Raw genomic sequence first — 22,554 nt, 5'->3', positions numbered from 1 at the left:
TTTTGGGGTTTTTTTTTTGTGAACTAGTTTGATTTTTTTTCTGTTTCCCTTTTGCAATATGTCCTGTTTTATGTAATAGTTACTATTTGCCACCAGAGGGGAATGTACGCAAAAAATTAGGCTTCTGCTGATAACAGAAACAACATTTAACATTCAGTCAAATATAAGAAATATTTGAATTTCCCAATTTAAATATTGACAGAAGAAATTTGTAGTTTTATTTTTAAGTTCTGAATAGGTAAAACAAGTCTTTCTTGTGACTGTGGCTTTCATTTACTTAAAAAAACTGGAACACAGCATACATTTAGTATAATATGAATTTCTTAAATGTATATTTCCTTCACTTTGAATGTAAGATCCTTCCAAAGACTAACCTTTTAAAGCTGAAGAAATGGTCATGCCACATGTACTTTCTTGGTTTTTGGACTGATTGCAAATGGAAAGCTTGAAAATTACTTGATTTAAGCTGTTGGGTTATATTTTCCTTTCCCTTAAAGGACTTCTTGGGTGTTCAACAAAATGAATGATCTTTGGAGACCTACTGAATTGTTTCTATCCTTAAACGTATATTTTTTCTCTCTCTCTCTCTCTCCGTGTTTTTTTTTGGGGGGGGGGGTTGTTTGTTTGTTTGGTTGGTGGTTTTGTTTGTTTGTTTTTGTTTGTTTGTTTGTTTTGTTTTGTTTTTTAATTCAATATCAACTTTTTTATTTTCAAAAGCAAAAGCCCTCTATTTAAACTTGGGTTAGAATCTGAGTAGAATCTGAGTCAAGACCATCTTTATTTTTGTGTCTTTCTCAGAATGAGTAATTTCTTTGGCCCAGCTAAGTCTTTCATTCTTTTATAGAATCTGAGAAACTGAATCTCTTTATTTCTCAAGCTAAATTTTACTGCAGCTTTGAAGCTGCCCCAATGCTCTTTTCCATTCAGGCAACTCAAAGGATTATAAAACTGGAATGATGCAGAATACTGGGAAATATTTTTTTCCTATTCTCTTTTCTCATTTTTGGTTGTGCATCGTAAGTGAGACAATGGCAGGTTTTCTTGAAACATATCATTGTAAGATGCTAACTGTGACCCCAAAATTAATTAAGAAGAAAAAAAAAAAAGAGTGAAATTTTATTTCCAATTAACACCATGACCATATTTCCTTTATTTTTACTTCAGCCATCTTCCTTTGAGCTCCCAATGTTTTTTTCAATCTGCTTTTAGAGAAAAATTAAATGAATCCTCAAAAATATTCAGGGTGAAAATCATGGATTCATAGGGAAACAAGTGTGGTCCTCTTCACATGCTCACCACTTGTTCTGGAAAGTGTGAAGTTTATTTAAAACAACCCAAAAACTGAAACCCTCTACAAAACCCAAGGACATATGAGCAGATATATGGCCATATATAAAGAAGCATGCCTTGAAGTACAAAGCATTTGAATTGCCAAAAACTTCCTCCTTAATTTCATTCAGAATGACAATAGTATTATAAGGGTTCGTTCTAGTTTCTTACCTCCTTTGTGCTGTGCACCTTACTCTGTCTACTTGTTCTTTTTGGAGAATGGATCTTTAGGCCAGATACTGCAATCAGGAAGTGTTCAAACTGGCAAAAGATAGTTTATTTTTCTTCAATTTAAATTTCATATATTCTTGCTTTTCTGTGAGTAAAGAGGGGATTTAAAACTTTGTATCTTTAGTTGCTATCAAAGTAGGTCTCTGTGTACATATTCTTAGCTGCTGGATATAATTTCTGAAAGGATTGTGTATTTACAATATATTTTGTTACTGGACTGTGGTACAATTACTCTAGTGAGGGATGCAAAAGGGAATAAAGTACTGTTTCTTACTGGGGTGGTATTCCTTTCAGAATGTGACATGTCTAGCTTTTACACTGTGTAGTAATATATGATTTGAATGTGATCCAGTTAAAGTGTGGCTAAGTTAGATTTTATTCTGTGCATGGCACTTTGCCTGCAGAACTAAAATAATAATGAATAAAAAAACCAAAACAGATTACATGTCTCCATAAGGTAATAGCAATTATATAAATACAGTAAAACATATTGAAAACAATAAACTTATGAAATAAAATGCTGGACTTCTCCCATTTTGAAGACTTACATGAGCTGTAAATTTATAGAAACTATAGCAGTGGTGGGAAGTAAATGACACTCCCCAATAACCATTAGTTATCAGCTTAATTATCTTGAAACAATTATATTATTTTACAAACAAATAACCGGAATATTAAATTGTCATGCATAAAACCATATTTGATAATGGATCATTTTTGCTTGCTTCTAGCAACCTGAAATTTCACATATGGATGGTGATTAAAATGGTCTTCTGCCTCTTCCCATGATGTTGTAATTCTCCACTATAAATGCCATAACATTTTCACATTTAAAAGGCTGTGATACATTCCCTCCTACTGCTGTTTTCTCTCCTGTCTACTGCATAGCCCATTCCTTTTTTTCTTCCCGTATTTTGAAACCTTTATATGTATATATGCAGAGCTACATTAAGGTCCCTTTAAAGCCTAAATTATTGTTTTCTCAAAACCAGTACATTTTTACTGATTTTATTTTGCTCCATATTTAGGAAAAGAAAAATGCAGTTGATTAGTGGTGCTTGAGGGAGGTTGCTCTTATTATTGGGGATGCTGTGTAACAGTAAACTGCTGCTATTTATCTGTAAGTAAAGAAACATATATTCCATCATTAGAAGTAGATCTCATTCCATACCTACTTTTTCCCATTTTAATTGTCATTGCAATATGGTGTATTAAACCAAGGAAAGACTATTTTTAAGGGTGCAGCCTTTTTGTGATATGACAAAACAGAGACCTCATCGTAATTTGCAAAATATCTAAATCAGTTAATGGGGGCCATATACTCACTTATTGAATTAAACTTATACTAGTGTGTTTTCCAGCTTCCAAATTCAACAGCCGATACATAAGATAAAATACAGATATTTTATGCTAGAAGCCTAGAGTTCATTTGCTGGGTTTTTTCCTTTCTCCTTTTCTTGGTTTTCCCTTTTTAAAAGCTTGAGTAACAGACATAATTGTATTGCCTTATTTCAAACCTGAGTATGACCTTTTAGAGATTCCTGATATCAGCTGAACAATTTGGTCAGCAGAATATACCAGCAAAGTGAATAAAATGTTAAAATAGGTTTTTTTTAATAGTATGTTTTGGATGCTTGAGTGTTTACACATAAAAATGTGTGGGACAGCTATATAATTTATATTTGCACAAAAAAATGGAAGTGAAACCTTGAACATGATAGAAAAGAAAAGCGTATTCCACATTCACAATGGCTTTAATTCTAACCTAAATGGACTAGTCACCCAACTTGCAAAGAAGGTCAGACCCTGAGTTGTTTTCTCCGCGTAAAGTTCTGATGTACTGCCCTTTAAGTCATGTTATCCTTGGAACCAGCAAAACAAAAATGTTTCCCAAAAGTCACATTGTTCCATACGGAATGTCAACATACTCCCTAAACCCACAGTGGGACCCACTGAATTCATGTGGCTGGAAGAGCCAAAGAGGAATTGTATTGAATACACTTCAAGGTCTAATACCTCAACTCTAAATTAGTACATTTCTAAAGAAAAAGAGTAAATGAAACAGTAATATAGTAAAAGCTGATGTAAAAACTGTTAGATGTGGAACATTTGTCTATCTTCCTAGTTGTGTTGTCTTCCTGCAACTGTCTTGAGCAGGCCATGTATGGAGAATGCATTTTGTGCTCTCCTACCTTCACTCCTGTGGTGAGGGCAAGGTCATTTATTTAATACCTAGCTTCCCAGACCCAGCTTAATCCCCCAAAATGCTACGACTAATAATCATCTGACCTGTATTTTTAAATCAGGTTCTTTAATTCAGGCCACTGAAGATCAGAGGCAGCTCTACCCATGGTGGTGCACTAAGGTAAATATGTTGAGGATGCTGAGGACACATTGTGAGAAGCTTATATTGATGAACAGCCAGACAAGACTCAAGTCAAACCCCAAATCTCAGCCACAACCTTGCCCATGTAGGGCTGGAGAAAATCATGAAACTATTCTAATATTCCCTGCAGCCTGGACAGGCTACTTTTATCATACCTGTCATGCTGCATGACTAACTACACTTAGAAAATCAGTTTGGAAACAGATGAGGTGGAAGATCTGTGTATTTTGGTAAGGAAAAAACAACCCTGCATAAAATCAAAAAGTACACAAAACCCCCCTAAACAACAGCAACAACAGAAAAGGTAAAGTGGGATAAAAGATTCCTAGATACATGTGTCCAGAGTAGCTGTTGAAAGACTTGGAAAGATGCTTTGACTTTGCCCTCAAGTATGAAAGAAAAATTATTTTCTCTGTATATCTATATATATTATGTATATCTTTGAATAGATATACATATACACAATAGAAGAGAAGGAGGACTTACAGATATGCTTAAAATAAGCTGGAAAGGGACCAACTGTTCTTGACCCAGAGATGTTTTCTGTGCAGATATGAGAGCCAGAATACTCACTCATAGTAAATTTCAAGGAACAGAGATAGGTTTTCATTTTATCAACTCTCCTTGATAATCCTACAGAATTGTGGAGACAATGATAATAACTGCATCCCTTAAATTTTATTGGTTTTCAGAAAGCTTTAGATAATGATGAAAATAATTGTGACAGACCAGAAAGCTTTTGGGTTTTTTCTTTGCTTTTTTTTTTTTTTCCCCATTTTAAAATGATTCATGTATATTAAAATGTTATGAGGGTGTGAAATGCACTGCAGTCTCACTGCTAAGGAACAACCTTAGCAGTGTGAGCTAGATGTGTTTTCATCCTGCCTTCCTTGTTAAGAACCTTTAGCATGCAACAAGAATTTCCAGTGTAGACAGTACAGTTCTGGACTCAGCTGACATCTGCCCCTTGAAGGAAATAATGAAAAGAAATGAGCGACTGATATTCTAAGCAAAAATCAAACATTCTGCTTGCATTGTTTTTTAAATGATGAAAATTATTTTCATGTGGCCTGTATGAGCCTACAGTATCTGAACAAGAAACTTCAGAAAATGTAAATAAATGTAGTTACTAAAGGATCTAACTTCAATAAACACAGAGGTAGCTTCATTACATTTTGAAAGAAAGAAATAATCAATAGATAGACCAGACTACAGAGGTGATCTTTTCATGGCACTGATACAGAAATAGTCTTAAATTGAAGAAAACCCAAACTTCCTTGTATTAAATGCAAGGAAATGCACGTAGGACATCAACTTTCTATTAATATTCTTGTTTTTATGTCTCTCTGATATTTTTTGAAGTGAAGAAAAATTATTCCTTTTGGTATATTATTTCCCCAACAGATAGGCAATTAATTGAAATGGTAAATACTTTTTCTCGAAGTATTAATTGGTGTATTTTAGTTTCTAATAGACGATCATATTGATGTAAGGATTGTCATTCTTGTATGTCTTTAATTCAAATGAAAACATAGGAAGCAGGAGTATATATTTACTTGATTAAAAAATGCAGCTAGTAATCTGGTCTTTTGCTCCATTCAGCAAATGTCCCTGTCAGATACTTTTTGTGTGTTCTTAAAGATGTAAATTCCTAAGCTTTATAATAGATTCTGCTCTTGTTCCATTATAAAATTTGAAAGTCCCCTTTTTTCCAGTGGCAGTTTCATTTTGTAACATAAACCTTAAATAGGTTTATGTTTATATATTCTTTATATATTGACATAATGGGAACGACAGATAGTCTATATATGCTCTCTTCATTTAAAACTTTTTTTAATAAGGAATTTGTGACCGTATTAGGTTGCATTTGAAGATGGATAGGAAGGAAAATAATATTTAAAATTATTACAATATTCTTCTCAACATCTCTAAATAAAGGCATTTTTGTTCCAAATAGCTTTGGGGGTTTTGGTAGCTTTTTTGGAACAGAGAATTGTTTCCCTCATACTATGAATGAGACTACCAAGAAAGAAGTAATTATTTTGTGAAAGTTGGGGAAATGGCCAGTGTAGGGCCACAATGTCAGAATGTATCCCTGCAGCCCATATTTGGTCTCTCAGAAAGCAGTGCATGTCTATACAGAGAAAGGAAAGAAGAGAGAGGATAGACCTTTTTTTTTTTTTCACATCACACACATGCATAGTCGCACATTATATTTTTCTATTTCCTCCAACTTATATTGACTTCTCTGGAGGGAACAAATAGCCACAAAGCCGTTCTAAAACCTAATCTATAAGGCACCCAGTAGTTTAGATAAGGAACTCCTAGTACCCTAATCTATTACACATCCTTTATCTTTTCATATTTTTATCTTTTTTTGTCAATTATGTTTTTAATCTTTATTCAGATAAGATAGCTAAGAAACACCCAAATTGTATTGAAATGCTATACTATTTGCAGGAAAATTAATTTCAGTTTGTGGTTTGGTCAGTACACTTCTAAAATGACAAAAGTGCAGTTTCAAGCAATCTGCAAGATCTTGCTATACTCTTTGTAAATTTGTAGGAGTCATTGGAGAAGCAGAAAAGATTGCAAGATCTCTTTCAGCTTACCACTCCAGAACTTCCCAGCTGGCAGAGAATTTTCTGGTTTCAAGCACTGCCCATGAGATAGTTGGAAACTGTTTTTGCACCCAGTACAGTTCTTGTAACTGTACCCAACACAGGTTACACAGCTCCTGTGGCAAGGCTCGCATTCCCTGGAGACGACATCAGCAAAAAAGCCATCTTCACACTCACTCACACAGGTGCCATCTGCAATAGAAACAGAGCTTGGAAGCATAATAACCCTTGCCCATCCCTCTGTCTCCAGCAGAAATGGCTAAAGAAAATACCCAGTATGTAAGAACACATGAAACATTTCACAGCTATAAAAACCTCTAAGTTTTTAGCATGAAATGTAAATTCATTTCGCCTGTATATGAGAGACTTCACAATTTCAGTGAAGTCGAATCAATTTGCATTTAAGTTTACCTTGAACTTGGTAAACTAAACTATATACCATATACTAATACTAAACATTAATATACATACAGTAAATATACTGTTCTACACTGTAATACACTAAACATTAGTACATACAAATCTAATGGAAGTCCATGCCTGGGTAGAAGTTTTATGGTTGAGTCCTAACAATTATACTGTTTCAACAAAACGTTAAAGATTTGTTGCCTCTAAGATTTTTAGATATATGCAAATTTTAGACATATGCAAATTTATACGATATCTAGTTTCTGCTGAATATTTCAAGTTGAAATTTGATTCAGATTAAGGTTTGGCATACCTCATCAAAACCTCTGGAAGTTGTAGCACTTATGGCTTTTTGAGTTTTGTCTAATTTCAGTTAAAAAAATCATAGATCCGCAGCTCACCCTCGTTGTGACCACAGAGTTTTCTGTGAGCTGCTACTGGGCACTTTCAACAGCCAGGGCAAGAGAATACTATAACCTCAGGAATTCCTGTGATTCTTTTTTGGCACCATGTCTGAGCCAGACCTGCCTGATTTATGACTTCTTTAAAACACTAGGAGATTCCTCCTCTTGTGTGGATCTGGTGTGGAATGTAGTGGTTTTAACTGAGCTTTTTTCAGAGTGTATAAAAGTCAAAGTAAAACTGGACTTGCAAATAGTAAGGAAACATTTAAATTTCTTTCTACAGTGTAAAAACTCTCCGCTCACAACATCTGAATCAAATACTAATCTCTTTATGTGCCTGACAGAGATGAAGTTTAAGTATACAGACTCTTTGAACCAATTTACACTACTGGGTAACATAACCACCTTACATTAACACAAATGCCTGATTCTGCAAAGAGTCAAGTCCCTTCAGCCTCCACTGTCTGCCATAGAACAGATTATGAATTTGAGAGTTTGGATCCAGAATATTTTTCAAAGGGAAAAGCCTAAAATATTTTTGTGTCTTATGCCATTCTTTATACTTTGCTTACCTGACAGATAAAAGCCTTCCTCACATGAGTCACACCCTTCCTTGTCACAGCTGTCACAGTTGCTAGGACAGTCTCTACACTGCCAAGAACTTTCATCTCTGTAGGTATTTTCTGGACAGTACTTATAGCAATGGTGCTTATACCTGTAAGATGAAGTAGAACATCATTAGTAAGATTCTTTTTAAGATCATTGAGTTTGTTTTTTGTGTATTTGTAGGAATGATAATGATAAAGCATGATCAGCATAATGAACAGAAATTATTCCTATAATGAAGACTCAAAGTATATTTGAAGTTATTTTGTTTATTCAACTAAAAAAGTCATGTTTCTTAATCTTAGGATTCTAAGTATGATTAATTTTATCTTATTTTTTAAAGGTAGGCAGAAACTTGAATACATACTTTATTGAAAATTATTGTATCATGATTGTAAAGAGCTGATTGTTTGTAGAAACATATAATCCAGTGTCTTGTTTACAGAGTCAACATAATCAATATTTTCTTTTCCAATTTTTACAGAGGTCTATGTATGCTGTCTTTGAAAAGCAGTAACGTTCTTTTCTCTCCATTTAATTTAAGCTTTTAATTAACTTTTTATTCCTTTGCATAAACTTCATACATTTATAAGTCTTATGAACTTCAAATACCAGAAGAAGACACAACATACTAAAAGCAAATCTGTTTTGAATCCATATATGCTATATAACTTTTTGACACTTTTTGTTCCATATTCCTCTCCTCTGATATACAAAGGTCCCACCTGTTGAACAGGTCTCAATACTGAATAATTTGCTAGTTTTCCAACATTTCCCAAGCCTTTTTCCCATTTACTGTTTTTTAGACAAGCAATTTAAAAGATGAGACAACATAGCACAGATGTAGTATGCAGCATATATTTTGCTTCAGAGAAATGTGTAGTCATGAAGACCCATATGTATTTACAGCTATACTTACATGTAATAGTTTTGAATGCATGATATACAGATTCTTGGATCATCTGAAATTAAAGATATAAAATTATGTAAATAATTTTTGGAGTAAAACCCAAAATACCAAAAAGAACTTTTGTGACACCAATTTTATGTTAATATTTCTTACACTAGAATAATTACAGCTGTAAAAAGAACGTTGTTGTCTCTGTTCACATTTATTTTGAGATGAAATCTTCCACAATCGGATCCTGGACTGTATTTTCATAGTAACCTGTGGCTTTTTAGTCCTCAGCATAACCCAGGTACCAGGAAGGAGCTAAGCCCCTAGGAAGGGATGATCTGAAAAGCAGAACCTTCACAGGGGCTCAGGTTGGGTCAAATGAACTGTTAAAAAGAGACTGCAACTTACCTGAAACAATAATTTCATCCTATTCCTTTATTTGTTACAAAGATAAGTTAAAAACTTTTGACACCTCTAAAAGCATACTCTTCAGACATCTCAGTAATCAGTTTAAATTTCAAAATCCTGAGCTAGACAAGACTGTTTCTATATTTGGAGAGGGGGTAATGGTGGAATAGGGGGTGGTGGTACAAGTCTTCTGGGTAAACTTTCCCACCATAAAACTTAATTTTTTGTATTCAAAACATTTGTTGAATGTATAGGAAAGTGTTATGTGACTTTTAAAACTCTTAAAATTATGTATTTGACTCCAAAAATGAAGAATATTTTTTATAACCTTCCTTTTGTTATCTTTTACTCACTATTTCTTTCACCTTAATCAAATATCCCAGATGCGGCAGAATGGAAGGAAATGAAAACACCTGGGTAAATATATTTATAAACAGAAACACAGAATCACATAATATTTCAGACTGGAAGAGACCCAGAAGGATCATTGAGTCCAGCTCCTGGCACTGCACAGCACCATACCCAAGAGTCACACCATGTGCCTGAGAGTGTTGTGCAAGCACGTCCTGAACTGTGTCAGGCTTGGTGCTGTGACTCCTTCCCTGGGGAGCCTGTTCCAGTGCCCAGCCACCCTCTGGGTGAAGAACCTTTCCCTAATATCAAACCTAAGCCTTCTCTGACATGAATTCTCTTGGGCTGTCACTGGTTTCTGGTCACCACAGAGAAGAGGTCAATGTATGACCCTCCTCTTCTCATGAAGAAGCTGTAGACTGTAGCCGGTCTCCCCTCAGTCTCCTCTTCTTTAGCCTGAATAAACCAAATTACTTACTTCAGTTGTTCCTCATAAAGCCTCCCCTCAAGATTTTTCACCATCCTTGTAGCCCTCCTTTGGATGCACTCTAATAGTTTAATGTCTTTTTTGTATTCTGCTGCTCAGACTGTACACAGTCCTCAAGGTGGGGCTGCACCAGTGCAGAACTTCCCCTCGTTGAGCTTCACGTGATTGGTGATCGCCCAGTTGTCTAACTTGTCGAAATCTCTCTGCAGGACATCCCTTTGATGAATATAGCAGCTCCTTCCAGTTTTGTATCATCTACAGATTTCCTTAGTATCCCTTCCAGTCCAGCATCCAACTCATTCATGAAGATGTTGAGGAGCACAGGGTTGAGATGGAGCCCTGTGGAATGCCACTGGTGACAGGTCACCAGTCTGATGTCACCCCATCCACTCTCATCCTTCATGCCTGACCCATGAGCCAGCTGTTCATCCATCCTATGATGTGTTTATCCAGCTTTGTGCTGGAAATTTTGTCTGGAAGATTACTATGAGAGACTAGGCTCTTAATTTCTGGAAGAACTGAAGAGGACACTACCTTCTCTCCTGAATCAAGGAATCATGGAATCAACCAGTTTGGAAAAGACCTTTGAAATCAGTGAGCCTAACTTTTTACTATACACCCTGTTGACTAGTCCATGGCACTACATGCCATGTCCAATATTTCCACAAACATTTCCAGGGACAGTGACACTACCACTTCCCTGGCTGTTACATTAGGTCTAACCACCATTTCTATGAAGAAATTCTTCCTAATATCCAACTTAAACCGCCTCATATGCAGACAAAGACCACATCTTCTCATCCTGTTACTAGCTGGCTGAGAGAAGAGGTCAACCTGCACCTGGCTACAATCCCCTTTCATGCAGTTGTAGAGAGTTCAGGAGTTCCTCCTGAGCATCCTTTTCTCCAGGTTAAACAATCCCAACTCTCTCAGCTGCATGGAATTATTGTGGCCAAAGCACAGGATCTGGGACTTGGTCTTTCCAGTGTCCTGAAATCTCTTTTCATTAACCTTGATGTTGAAATCTTCTTGTTGAAATATCACTGCTACCCTTGTGAAAGCAATAGGAGGCAGTATTTTGAAGGCTCTATTAAGCTCTTCATTTTTTTGGTGAGGTCCCTGATTTGGGCCCCAAGGAGGCAGCAAACTTCCCTGAAAATAAGGTCTGGTCTGCAGATGGTTTAGATTATATTTGCTTTAAGGTATATTTTCTTCAGTAATTCCAGCAGAAAGTTTCAGCAGTTAACATTTCTTGACTGTTTTGATTCATGAAGCTTCTGAACTGCAAATTGTTGAAGGAGTAGAAATACACGCTTTGTTTGTGTATGTAATTTTAGAAGTATGTTTGGTCAGTGGCTTCTGAACTAGGTGAATTTCTGGTTTGATCCAGTAGTTTTCTTCTGTGCTCTTATTTTTGTGGAGAACTTTATACCATAATCTGGAATATTCTGTACTTGCAGAACTCAAGGTTCAGTCTGGTATCTTAAGCTGTTCCACTGCTTTTTCCCAAGCCTGGATTTTACAAAGGAAGTAGTTTTTTCTTTCTCAGGAAAAGAAAAAATTCAAAGAGAGAAACTTCAATACATTCACCTTGTATCTTCAATGTGCAAGGAAATTATCTTTTACCTACACTCTAGGAAAGACAGCATGCTTTAATGTAATGTTCTGCCTACAGTGAAATGTCAGGACTGAAAATCAGAGAACAGTTCTACAACTTTCTCGGCATTTTTTTTCTGCACAGATTGCATGTTATTATCACTGAAGCTTGTTGAAAAAAAGTTTTATTATCTGCAAATCTAAAAGCCCTTCTGCAAGGCTAACCTCTTACAGAAGATTTACTCTGAGATAAAAAGCTATCATAATTTTGTCTTGAAAGCCAAGGTCTATTTATCATCAGGCATGGTTTGAAGAAATGAAGTTCTCCTTTCTCATTCTTAGGTTGCTACGGCAACCAGATTAGTTTTCACTCATTTATCATGTAATGATAAACCTATATCTGTAAGCCTGAGTCTTTTCAGTGCTGCTCTTTCAGCTGCCTCACACTTCCTTAAATCTTCTCCAAATACATTTTTATTCACTCTCGCAGCCTTATAAACTCTATGTTTCTCCATCCCACTCTGTATAATGGATCTTGTTAATCATTTATGTATTATTTATTCTCACTTTCAGCCTTTATAGCTTTAAGTTTTTCACACAGACCTTGTAACCCCAAGCAAATTAAATAGTTAGGTTCTGGATGACTTTTGAGAGCGGCTCAGGACCTTGTTAAATCAGAGAGACTTAATGCCACAGCTGGGCCTAAATGCCTCTTTAGTGGGCCTTTATTCTCAGGGACATGGCTCCTTGTTTTTTCAGTATTAATTTCTTTTGTAAGGTATCTTTGAAAGAGAAAAGTGTTATAACTTTTTTTTCACTGAACATTTTTCACTCTGCACCGTATTGAGGAGTACTTTACTCTCAGTGTTAGCCTTTGAAAATAGTCCTAGTGCAAAGGTTGCAAAGCCATGTCATGGTGCTCACTGTAGAATTCTGGATGGATCAAAAGCTGGCATATATTGTATTTTGCTGCATGGAGATGAGGTATTCAGTAGGAACCTATAAGAACTATTCATAACATAAGATATTTTACTTCCATATGTTGAATAAGGTGCGTGGAAGAGAGCCCAGAAGTATTTAAGTACTGGGTCAGGAAAGTGTGGCTCCTTGGCAGGAAGATTGGCATTACAAATTGAGAGGATGCCTGACTTACACAATCTGAGAGGAAAACCATCCTCCATTAATTCCTATGAGTTTATCATGCTCTGTGTGAGCTCCACGTGCTGAAAATATTTACCTCCTCAGCGAACTATTTACTTAGCATTATTAATTAATGGTGTGGCAATTTCTGCTTGTGTATTTATGCAAGCCAGTAGATATGGCATATCAGAGAAGTCTGTCACTTAATCTCCTTCAAAGGTAGCCAAATTTAGTGTCTGTTCATTATGCAAGTGCAAAAGGCCGTCTATAAATTGCATTACTAGAGAGAAAGCTGAACTAATTTGAGAAAACACTTTAGTCTACATGTTGTATTTTAAATATAAGAAATAGGAGCTAAGATTTTTATGTCCTTGCACTTTATAGACTCTGAAATTCTCTTTGAATAATTACTTTAAGTGGCTCAGAATCTACAGTTTTACCTTATTTTTTCTCTTGTTCTGGGTGTTGGCTTATAGCCAAAGGCTTTCTAAAAAGGAAAATTTGACTTTAAAAAAAGTGTCTAAAATTCGTTATGGTTTTAGAAGTCTGGAGAAAATATGAATGCTATCCTGTAGTTATCTAAATATGTGAGTAAGTGAACTTACATTGAGAGGTGGAAGGAAAATGCTGCAATGGCATAAAGAAAATACTCTTCCTTAATATTTTTTGAAGCAGAACTTTGTCTCTCAAAAAGTTGCTTTTGTTGAGGAAACTGGATTTAATTTTGTAGACTTCATGACATTTACTGGCACCCACCAAAAAAGAGACATTAAAATTTAATCAAAAACTGAGTTCTCATTGCAATGCAGCTCCCATCTTTCTGCATCAGAGGGAGCAATCATTCATTGCTACTCTAGAAAGTAGACTCAGCATGTCCAAAATTGGGTTATAAGAGCTGAGGTACCAAAGGTACGAGGTATCAGAGAGATAAGCTTGGCTGTGTGGATTTGTGATGCATCCAGCACATTTTCTTAGACGCTTTGTCTGTCCAATATTGTGCTTGTGTTTGCTTGCACAGAAATAGGGTTATATTTGACATTTTTGAGAATATAGAGTTAAACTTTGGTACTGAAATTACCCCTGAGGCTTGGCCTGTGCCTGTGGGAGAGCCTGCCTTTCAGGTCTCGTGGGAAGTTGTACACAGTGATACCAACTAGGCTTGTGTGGCACCGAGCAGAGACAAATGCACTCCAGAACATGTGAGCAGGACAAAGTGGGGAGGTGAATCCTAATGTGCACAGCCATTGTCTGGACACTGTGTACACAAAGCTATAGATTTCTGGGGATTAGTGCTTTCTAAGCAACATCCCAATCAGTATATCCCAGGATTTGTCAGTGCCTGCAGGCAGAATGCTACCTGTGAGCATTAAAGATTCTTTACATCCTTCAAATATGAATAGCTTATGAATTAATGAAGTGAAACAGAAAGAAAAGAATTATCTGAATTTAAAAGAAAGCATAATTTGAATTTTAACTACATAGACTTACCTGCATTGATCAAGTCTCTCTCTTAAGAGTTCCTATTTTTGCTTTTAGACTTTCAGTGTTGATACAGTAAAGATATATTGTCACACTGGTGCCTTGAAACAAAATCCACTTGAAACTTGGAGGAAACCAAACAGATTTGACTACATTTCTTGAGGATTCCAGTAGGTCTTACAAGCAAACACTATCTAGTTTAGTGTCCTCACGCTTGGTGAAGAATAACCTGAAGTGCTACTTACTTTGTGGGTTTTACTTTCTTCTCTCAAGTGCCTGATAAGGATGCAAAGTATGAAACCATTATAAAAGTATGATACCTCCATCTTAATCTGGATGTAGTGTCACCAGTGATCAAAAAGAGAGATTGCCCATGCAGACCTGCCCTATTCTGCTGGCACATGGCCTCATGCCAGAAGGAATCAAATCTTATTGATTTTCCTGTCTGTGCAAAGCAAGACAACATTGCCTGAGACTGCTGATGGTGGTTTAAGCTATTATTTGGTGCCTTGCGAAAATAATTTTTTGAGCAAAACTCTTTCAGACTAGTAGGAAAACAGGCAGTTCAATTATCTTAATATGATTATTTATCTCTCCTAAAAACCAGACTTCTGTCTACAAGAAAAGAGAATAATATCATAATCTTTGTAACTTGCAGGCAGTAAGAGAATAACTTGCATTTTGCTGCTCCTAGTTTAGAATGTTTAGAATTTAAAATAAATAAAACTTCTGTAAGTGACCCTATGCTCAGTATAAACTGAGGAAGTTAATTATTTTTAATTCTAAAGTTTAAATGGAAGGATCTCAAAGCACTTCAGAAGGAGCAGGTACTGAATGATTTTCTATGGGAGAATGGTCTTCAGTCAGCTGAAGATCCATAAATATGCGCAAAATATATTTGCAGTTGTATATATTTAGAACTAGTTTTCAGTATGTGAACTATAAAAATTTTTATTCCAATTGCTATGATTACAAGGTTCCCTTTTTTCCCCACTGCACTTTCACCTGAAATGTTCATAGCATTGAACCTTCCCTACAGTTCTTAGAATAAATTATTCAGTTGTGTTAAAGGGGAGATAGGATGAAGAAATTGCAAGACCCTCCAGCATCCACTTAATTTTAAAAGGGAGTCTGTAGAAAGACTATGAAGATGTGAAACTAAATGTAACATATTCCTTCTTTTCTCACCTTGAAATTTTAACAATTTAAATTATTTTTATGGCAGTGTAATTTCTCTAGGGCTTACAAAATAATGAACTTTTTGTAAGAGACAGGCATTAGAGTTTTTGCATTTTAGCATTTTTTAATGGAAGTTTCTAAATAAGCTTTCTGATTAGACATGAAAAAGCCATTACTGTACTTAGCATATCTATAAATTTAGTTGTTGATATGCCTAAAAGTTCACTGAATGTTAAAAGTGCAAGCGAATATCTACCATATAATATAGATAAATATAGGTATCTACTATGACTTACCTGACTTTTTAAAGGTGAAGATTACAGGTTCCGCCTTATTTCAAGAATATATTATAGTTTGCAAAATCTGCTTGGGACTGTGCTTTTAGGCCACTACTGTTCTTCTTTTCCGAGTAGAAATAACAGTAAACCAATCTCTGACTTTCAGTAATATATGCATCATGAGCACCAAAGACTTTCCTTAACAGAATGCCTGTAAATTTCTGACTTTGTGCAGTAGTGAAAACTAATTCAGTATTTGTTTTGCCATTCTGTTGATCCCAAAAGTTCCTAAACCCCTCTTTTAAATCACAACTTTAAGTGTAAGTAGTTGAAAGTATGTAGTGAATAGTATGGATGACTAATATTTAGGAGATCAGTGATCCTCCCAGGAAAAAGGCAAATGATTACAGCTCCTTTTTCTGTATGCCGGCTGAGTATGAGCAGCCTTTTCAGTCTCCTTATATGCACCTATTAAGTTGACAACAAGGGAAATCTTCCTCTGAGTCACTTGAAATTACTATTTTTTTAAAAAATGTTGCTATTCAGACATAAGGCATTTCTCCTTAATTCAAAACATTAATTGCCTCTAGTTTCAGTTTCAGAAGTTTCAGAGTTTCAGAAGAAAAATAAATAATTTGAAGTCAAAATCATTGTAAAAAACATAGAAAATATTAACACAGGGAAGTAACCTCTGATAGCACCAATGAACATAGGTATTGACATGTACACTCTTCTTTAACTTCTTGTACCCTCAACCAAGCTGCCATGAATCTGGATAAAACACCATGCAAAAAGAGACCACAGTGTAGTTGTATTCATATTAAAACATCTTTTCATTCAACAATATTGACAGGGGTAGTTGTAGTCACAGAGGAAAGCCTTAGGCTTGACTGAATTCACACAGAATGGCTGGTCACCAGCATCACAGGATATTTTTTATGGTATCACATATTAGATCAGACAACTGCAGAAAGTAGGAATTATGTCATGAAAATCCCTATGGTAACTTAGGTATGCCAGAAAAAGAGCTGGACAGACAGTTGTGGTTTGGAGTTTCTTGCATGATAGCATGTTCTGTTGTAAATTTTGCAGAACCAGTAACTCAAATCCAGAAAGTATCCCAGTCATGGATGGCAACCCTAAATGTGAGAGATACATTTCTTATGGAAAGGGCATATTTTTACATCCAAGTTTTTCACTTCTCGAATATGACAAAGCAGAATCTGTGCTTGCCTGGAGGAGAGTGCCACAGCCCTTTGACAGACTCCCATTCCACTATAAGTGACCCATCATTGCACACACTGCAGCTTATGACAGCCTCACTTTCTCTGGATATTCAAGTTGGAGAAGAACTCCCTGAAACTGTGGGAAAGCTGCAACAGCCACATGGCAAACACACTGTGACATGGAAGCAGAGATTCCACATGAATCTCAACCCTCTCTTTTTATTTAGCACTGCTGGCTGCATTTTCAACTCAGTGTATTTCCTTTCTTTTCTGTTTCACAGGAACTCCAAATAACCTGCATGTGGATGGATGGATTAGCCTGCACCAACCTTGAAATATATACAAGGAATTTTTTAGGGCAGTAGCATTATTATTGCAATACCTTGCTCTTGAATGAAATTTAAAGACTGTCCTTATGTCTATATCCTTGAAGAAAAAGCAGAGGTTGGTGATCTGTTTTGAGGCATAGAAAATTTGAATATCTACAGTAAAATTCTGTGTCTGATAATAGCTTAATAGCTTCAGAAAGTCAGTAAATCTTTCAGCTTGAGTGTGGCATTCAAACAGGAAAAAACAAAAGTGCTGCAAATTTTAATAGCAAAGTTTACAAAAAATTTTTCTTATGCTGAATAGAAATTTTAGAAGATTATTTTAAAAATAAATATAGGTTGGAATATAATTAACTTGGTGAGAAGCCACATGCACCAATGGCTAGTTGCTCAGCACATGCACTTAAGCTAATGACAAGAGTGAAGGGAGCTAAATTTTTTGTACCTTAAGACTAACAAAAAAATGGATTAAGGAAATATTTACCCTGTTTGCAGTTGTGGCATCCATCTGAACATGGTATGCAGTCTTCAGAGTCAGGATCTTCCACTTCACCTGTGTTTTGCAAATCATCAGTTTTGGGTTAATTCTAGATAATGCAACTTTTGGAAGCACTCAACAACATTCCTGGAAATAAACTTGATTAAAATTAAAAAAAAGGGAAAGACTCATGAAAACTTGTTTTCGCATTTGTTTTTGCATAACCCACTCAATTTGAGGAAAATACTCTTGTTTTACAATCACATGATACTAGAAGAGGATCAGAGCTGGAACTTAAGGACCTCAGGGTCAGGCAAGACTGTGTATTTCAAAACATTTTTAATAGGCTTAAGCAGATTTCTGTAACAAATGCAGTAGAGTATTTGTTATCTCCAACTGAAAGATGCTTACCTTCTCTACAACTATGCTTCTGACACACATTTTGAGTAAGGTAGTAGCCACTGAAACATCTTTTGCAGTGGTTGGAGTTCAGGCACACCTCACAGTGGCCAGGGCAAGGCACACAGGTATGCTCCTCATGGTAGTGACCTGGAGGACAGTTGTCTCTGCACTCCCCATGGTACAGGAAACGTTCCACCCCTCTTCTGTCTGTGTGGCAAATAAATGGGAAAAAGTTGTCAGCCACAGAGGGCATTTGGGGTATAAGAAGGAGCTTTATGAAGTTCCAGGGCTGCAGTAGAGACACTGACTGATTTTACAGTTTTACATCAGATGAGATGCATGAAAGTTTCAAAGTTTCAGGACCTCAAATGTTTTACATTCCTGGAGATTTATGGCATATAAAATGTTATGCTAGCAAATAATTACTCTTTATATCCATCAATCTAATGTGTAAAAAAAAAAAAAAAATCCATCACTGAGTTCTCTTGCAGAGGACAAACGAGTATTTGTAATGCATTGTACATGCAAATGTACAATTATTATGAGGAAAGCAAAGTGTCCCTTTTGGGCCACTTCACCCTTGGAAAGAGTCAGTCTGTGTCCCTAGAAGGCTAGACTGTAATCCTCATCTTAGTATAATCATCTAGATTTGAATTTAAATAGCAGATGTGCAGCTATTAGCTATTAAAGCACAAGCATTCTCTAACACAGGAGAACTGGGAGGTCCCCTGGTCCCAAATACTTCTGAGTCAAGCCTGTGAAAACATATACTACTTCATGTGACATGTGCTGGAATATGGGGAGTTTTCTAATCAGTTACCCTACAGTACAAATTACACATATGACTCTGGAAAGTGTATTTCATTGTCTTAACTTCAGAGCAACAATTTGCTCACCAGAATCTGTGTTTGAAAATGCAGAGAAGGCAGCTATAATAGGAAATAATGCTGAACCATAGCAGAAGTTGAATTTTATTTATTTTACTTTTCACATGAGAATCTTTAATTTTCCCGCCTCCTAAGGGTGTGAGTCTCATCAGTGTCTTAATTTCTTAATTCACAGAAATACAGAAATGTATCTTGCTCCATAAGGGTCCTCCATAAGGGAGATACTTTGGGGAAGAATTATACAAACTTGCTCTCACATTAGACATGAAGTACCATTTGAAAATTTCATCTACTGAGTCACATTTCTCAAAGTGAGAAAACCAATCTCAGCATCAGTATGACTGCTTAATGCAGGCATACTAGTGTTTGCTTGTGGTCTAGACTTACAACTAAACAAAGTTCTAACTTTATTTATATAATAACAACTGTGCCATTTTTATTAGGTCTGAAATGGAAGTAGCAGCTGAAATGAAAAGGCTGTGAATCCATTGTGAGCCCTCAGAAAACAGCTCATAAAAATTACTCTTTATTTATAAATTAGATCTTAAACAATCGTTTCCAAGGACAGTTCAGAGTAGTTGCACATACTTGCAGATCATGGCCTCATGTTTTTGCTTATCAGATGTTAGAGAGACAATAGGAAATAACTTTTAAAACAGAATTTCAAAGTGAGAAGAGTGGCCTTTTTGGAATTTCCACAAAATTTGCTACATTAGCCTTCCTCTCAAAATAAGATCTATAAAAATGTGTTTTGGTGATAAGCTGGTCTTTGCAAAACCTGTTTGTTCAGCTGTAGGGACACAGCAACCTCCAGTGGAACCCACCATGCTTCTTTCTTAGTCTTTCCCAGAGAGATGCTTAGGAAAGAACCGTGGCTCCCTGCCTGCTTGAGCAAACTGGCTCCATTTCAGTATAGCACATCCTGTGCAGTGGGTGGGGGAAGCATGTATGAAGCTTTCTTTTCCAGAAGTAGGCTATATAGGTTTTCTGTCCCTTTCTCCCCGCCTTTTTCTTGTTTCTGTTTCTGTTAAAAGTTCCGATTGAAAAAAACACCAAGCGAAATGCATTAAGTCAAAAGGACAATACAGAGTTGTGTTTTCTTGTTCTTAAAAAAAAGAATTCCAATTCCCTTCAGAGTCATAAGAAGATTGTGATGTAGATTGGTAGTAAAAGCACTACTCATTTTATTGGATCTAACAACTGGCCATGAGAGCTGAGGGAAAGGGGAATTTGGAGGCCAAGGGAGGGGAAAAAGCTGGCAAAGGGAAATCTTACTTACCTGTTCCACAGGCTGTGCATTTGTTAGGTTCACTTCCACTGCAGTCCAGGCAGGTATGATGGCACAAGTGACACTGTTGTTTGAATTCAAACTTTCCTCTGGGACATTGCATAACACAGCAGCCATCATCAAAGACTCTTTTAGAGAAAACAGAGGCATAATTACAAATTTAGATAGTACTTGTTATTTAAATCTAAGGGAAACTAAAACGAAACTCAATAAATTCTTCTCTCACTATTGACAACCCTTTGAACTTCAAGACTTTGTTTTCCTACTCTTATTCATTGTATTTACTACATGAAAACATAACATGAATCTTAGACTTCAAAGATGATTTGTCTCTGAAATATTTTTCTGAGAAAAATCACCTTTTGGTCCTTTACCTAGATGTCCTTATATCACAATCTCTAACAATGGTCCCATGTGTCTGCTAAAAGGAAAGCAACACTTGGTCTTTCCTTGTGAAGGAATAAACCTTCTGTTTTACTTTTAAGACTGCCTTTAAAAAATACTATGGCTTCAGTAATATGAAGTCAAATATCTATCTGAATACTGGCCTTCAGGAGCTGTATTTTTAGACCTACATGTGGTCGTGACTTAGGAATGGTATTTACCATTTTAGTTTTCCCCCAAAACACTCCAAACAATGCTCAACTGCCTGTCCTCCCTTCCCCTCCTCTGCTGGGAATGGAGAGGAGAACTGGATGTACAAAAGGTAAAGATCACAGGTCGAGATAAGAACCACTTACTGAAAACAGCAAAGAAATAAGGAAGTGAATGGTTAACAACAATAGTATCAATTACAAAGCTGAAGTACAACAGCTGAACAATTCTCATGCACTGCAGGGGACCCCTGACAACACCTGACTGCGCCATGCCAGGAGACCTGGGAAGGGACCCTTTCCTCCACCCCTGGAACTAACAGGGCACTAGTATGGAATGACTTCCACCTCCTAGCCCTGCCTCTTCTGGCTACTGCAGAAATTAACTTTATCCTGGCTGGAACCAGGACACGATTCATCTTGATATCATCTGTGTCTTGCCCAGATCCTGGGCAAGATCCCAGATCCAGTTACACACACACACAGAGGTATGTGTGCACACATGAGCACAGGTACAATTTCCATAGTCAACAGCTGTCCCTCCTAGATGTCTGTCAAATTAAATTAGTCCAAGATTATGGGTTCTACCCATCCTAGATATCCTCCAGGGCAGAAGGGCTGATGTACCTGGAACTGGCTATACTCATTGTCCATGGTAGTTATGGAACACTCTCTGTGTATGTAGCATCATTCAGCAACAAACATTATACAATTCAACATTACAGGCTGTTCTTACACAAAAGATCAGATCTCCTTGAAATCTGATGCATTGTGTTTCCCTGGCCCTCTACTTTACCCACCAAGTCCACCAGGTCTGAGGGATGGGTTTACCTTTGCTTGATGCAAGACAAATTGAACCTTACATAACATTCCTGATATCCACCACAGAGACTGTATCCCCTTTTACAGTACCTGGAGTTTTGTTTGAGTGGGGTGAGCAAAACTGGCAGAACCGTGGGTGTTAATTACCCACATGGCCTTTGCTATCTACCTGTGCTCCTAACTGTTTTTTTTTCCATTGGTCCAACCACCTCCACAGACAGTTTGCTATCATTTGTTGAGTCAGTGTAATAGTAGAGAGAGTGCTGGCCATTTCTCTCATTCAACAATATCTAAAGCCAGAGGGATTGTTTTCAGCTCTGCAAATTGACATAATCTACTCCAATATCTTCTGTGTAGAACCCCCTACAGTAGCTTTCCATTTTCAGTGTATCCCTACAGTATGGCAGGAACCATCAGTAGAGAGAGCATATTACTTTTCATTTTCTTTCAGCCAATCATATGGTAAGACATTTTCAGCCTGTCACTTTCTTCTCCTCCTCTAATGGTGATGATGACATTTTCATCTTTGGGCCAGCTCACAATGGCTTCCAAGATCCCTGGGCAATTGTGGTTTCCTGTTTGAGCTCACTGTGTGATCAGTGCAGTCCACTTATCCCATGTAGCATCAGTGGACAGTGTGTGGAAGGGACTTCCCCTTTGAACATCCAGATGTTTGCTGAGTGTCAGAGTGCTGAGAGGAGCTGTGCTTCGGTGCCAGACACTACTAA

The 22,554-nt window shown here is 36.6% G+C and overlaps 1 protein-coding gene across 1 annotated transcript in view; it reads right to left on the bottom strand.

Moving 5' to 3' along the window:
* The window catches only part of PCSK5 (proprotein convertase subtilisin/kexin type 5), a 230,746-nt gene that overhangs the window by 15,980 nt on the left and 192,212 nt on the right, over positions 1-22,554 (bottom strand). Inside the window, exons 22-27 of the mRNA XM_066339931.1 lie at positions 20,403-20,539; positions 18,246-18,443; positions 17,841-17,909; positions 8,905-8,947; positions 7,952-8,094; positions 6,559-6,759 (exon numbers count right to left, since the gene is read on the bottom strand). Of these exons, the coding sequence (XP_066196028.1) occupies positions 6,559-6,759; positions 7,952-8,094; positions 8,905-8,947; positions 17,841-17,909; positions 18,246-18,443; positions 20,403-20,539 (791 nt within the window). The remainder of the gene's footprint in view (positions 1-6,558; positions 6,760-7,951; positions 8,095-8,904; positions 8,948-17,840; positions 17,910-18,245; positions 18,444-20,402; positions 20,540-22,554) is intronic.

Source organism: Sylvia atricapilla, chromosome Z, assembly GCF_009819655.1.
Source record: "Sylvia atricapilla isolate bSylAtr1 chromosome Z, bSylAtr1.pri, whole genome shotgun sequence".
In the NCBI taxonomy this organism is placed as follows: domain Eukaryota; kingdom Metazoa; phylum Chordata; class Aves; order Passeriformes; family Sylviidae; genus Sylvia; species Sylvia atricapilla.
This window is presented reverse-complemented; position numbering and strand designations above follow the sequence as displayed.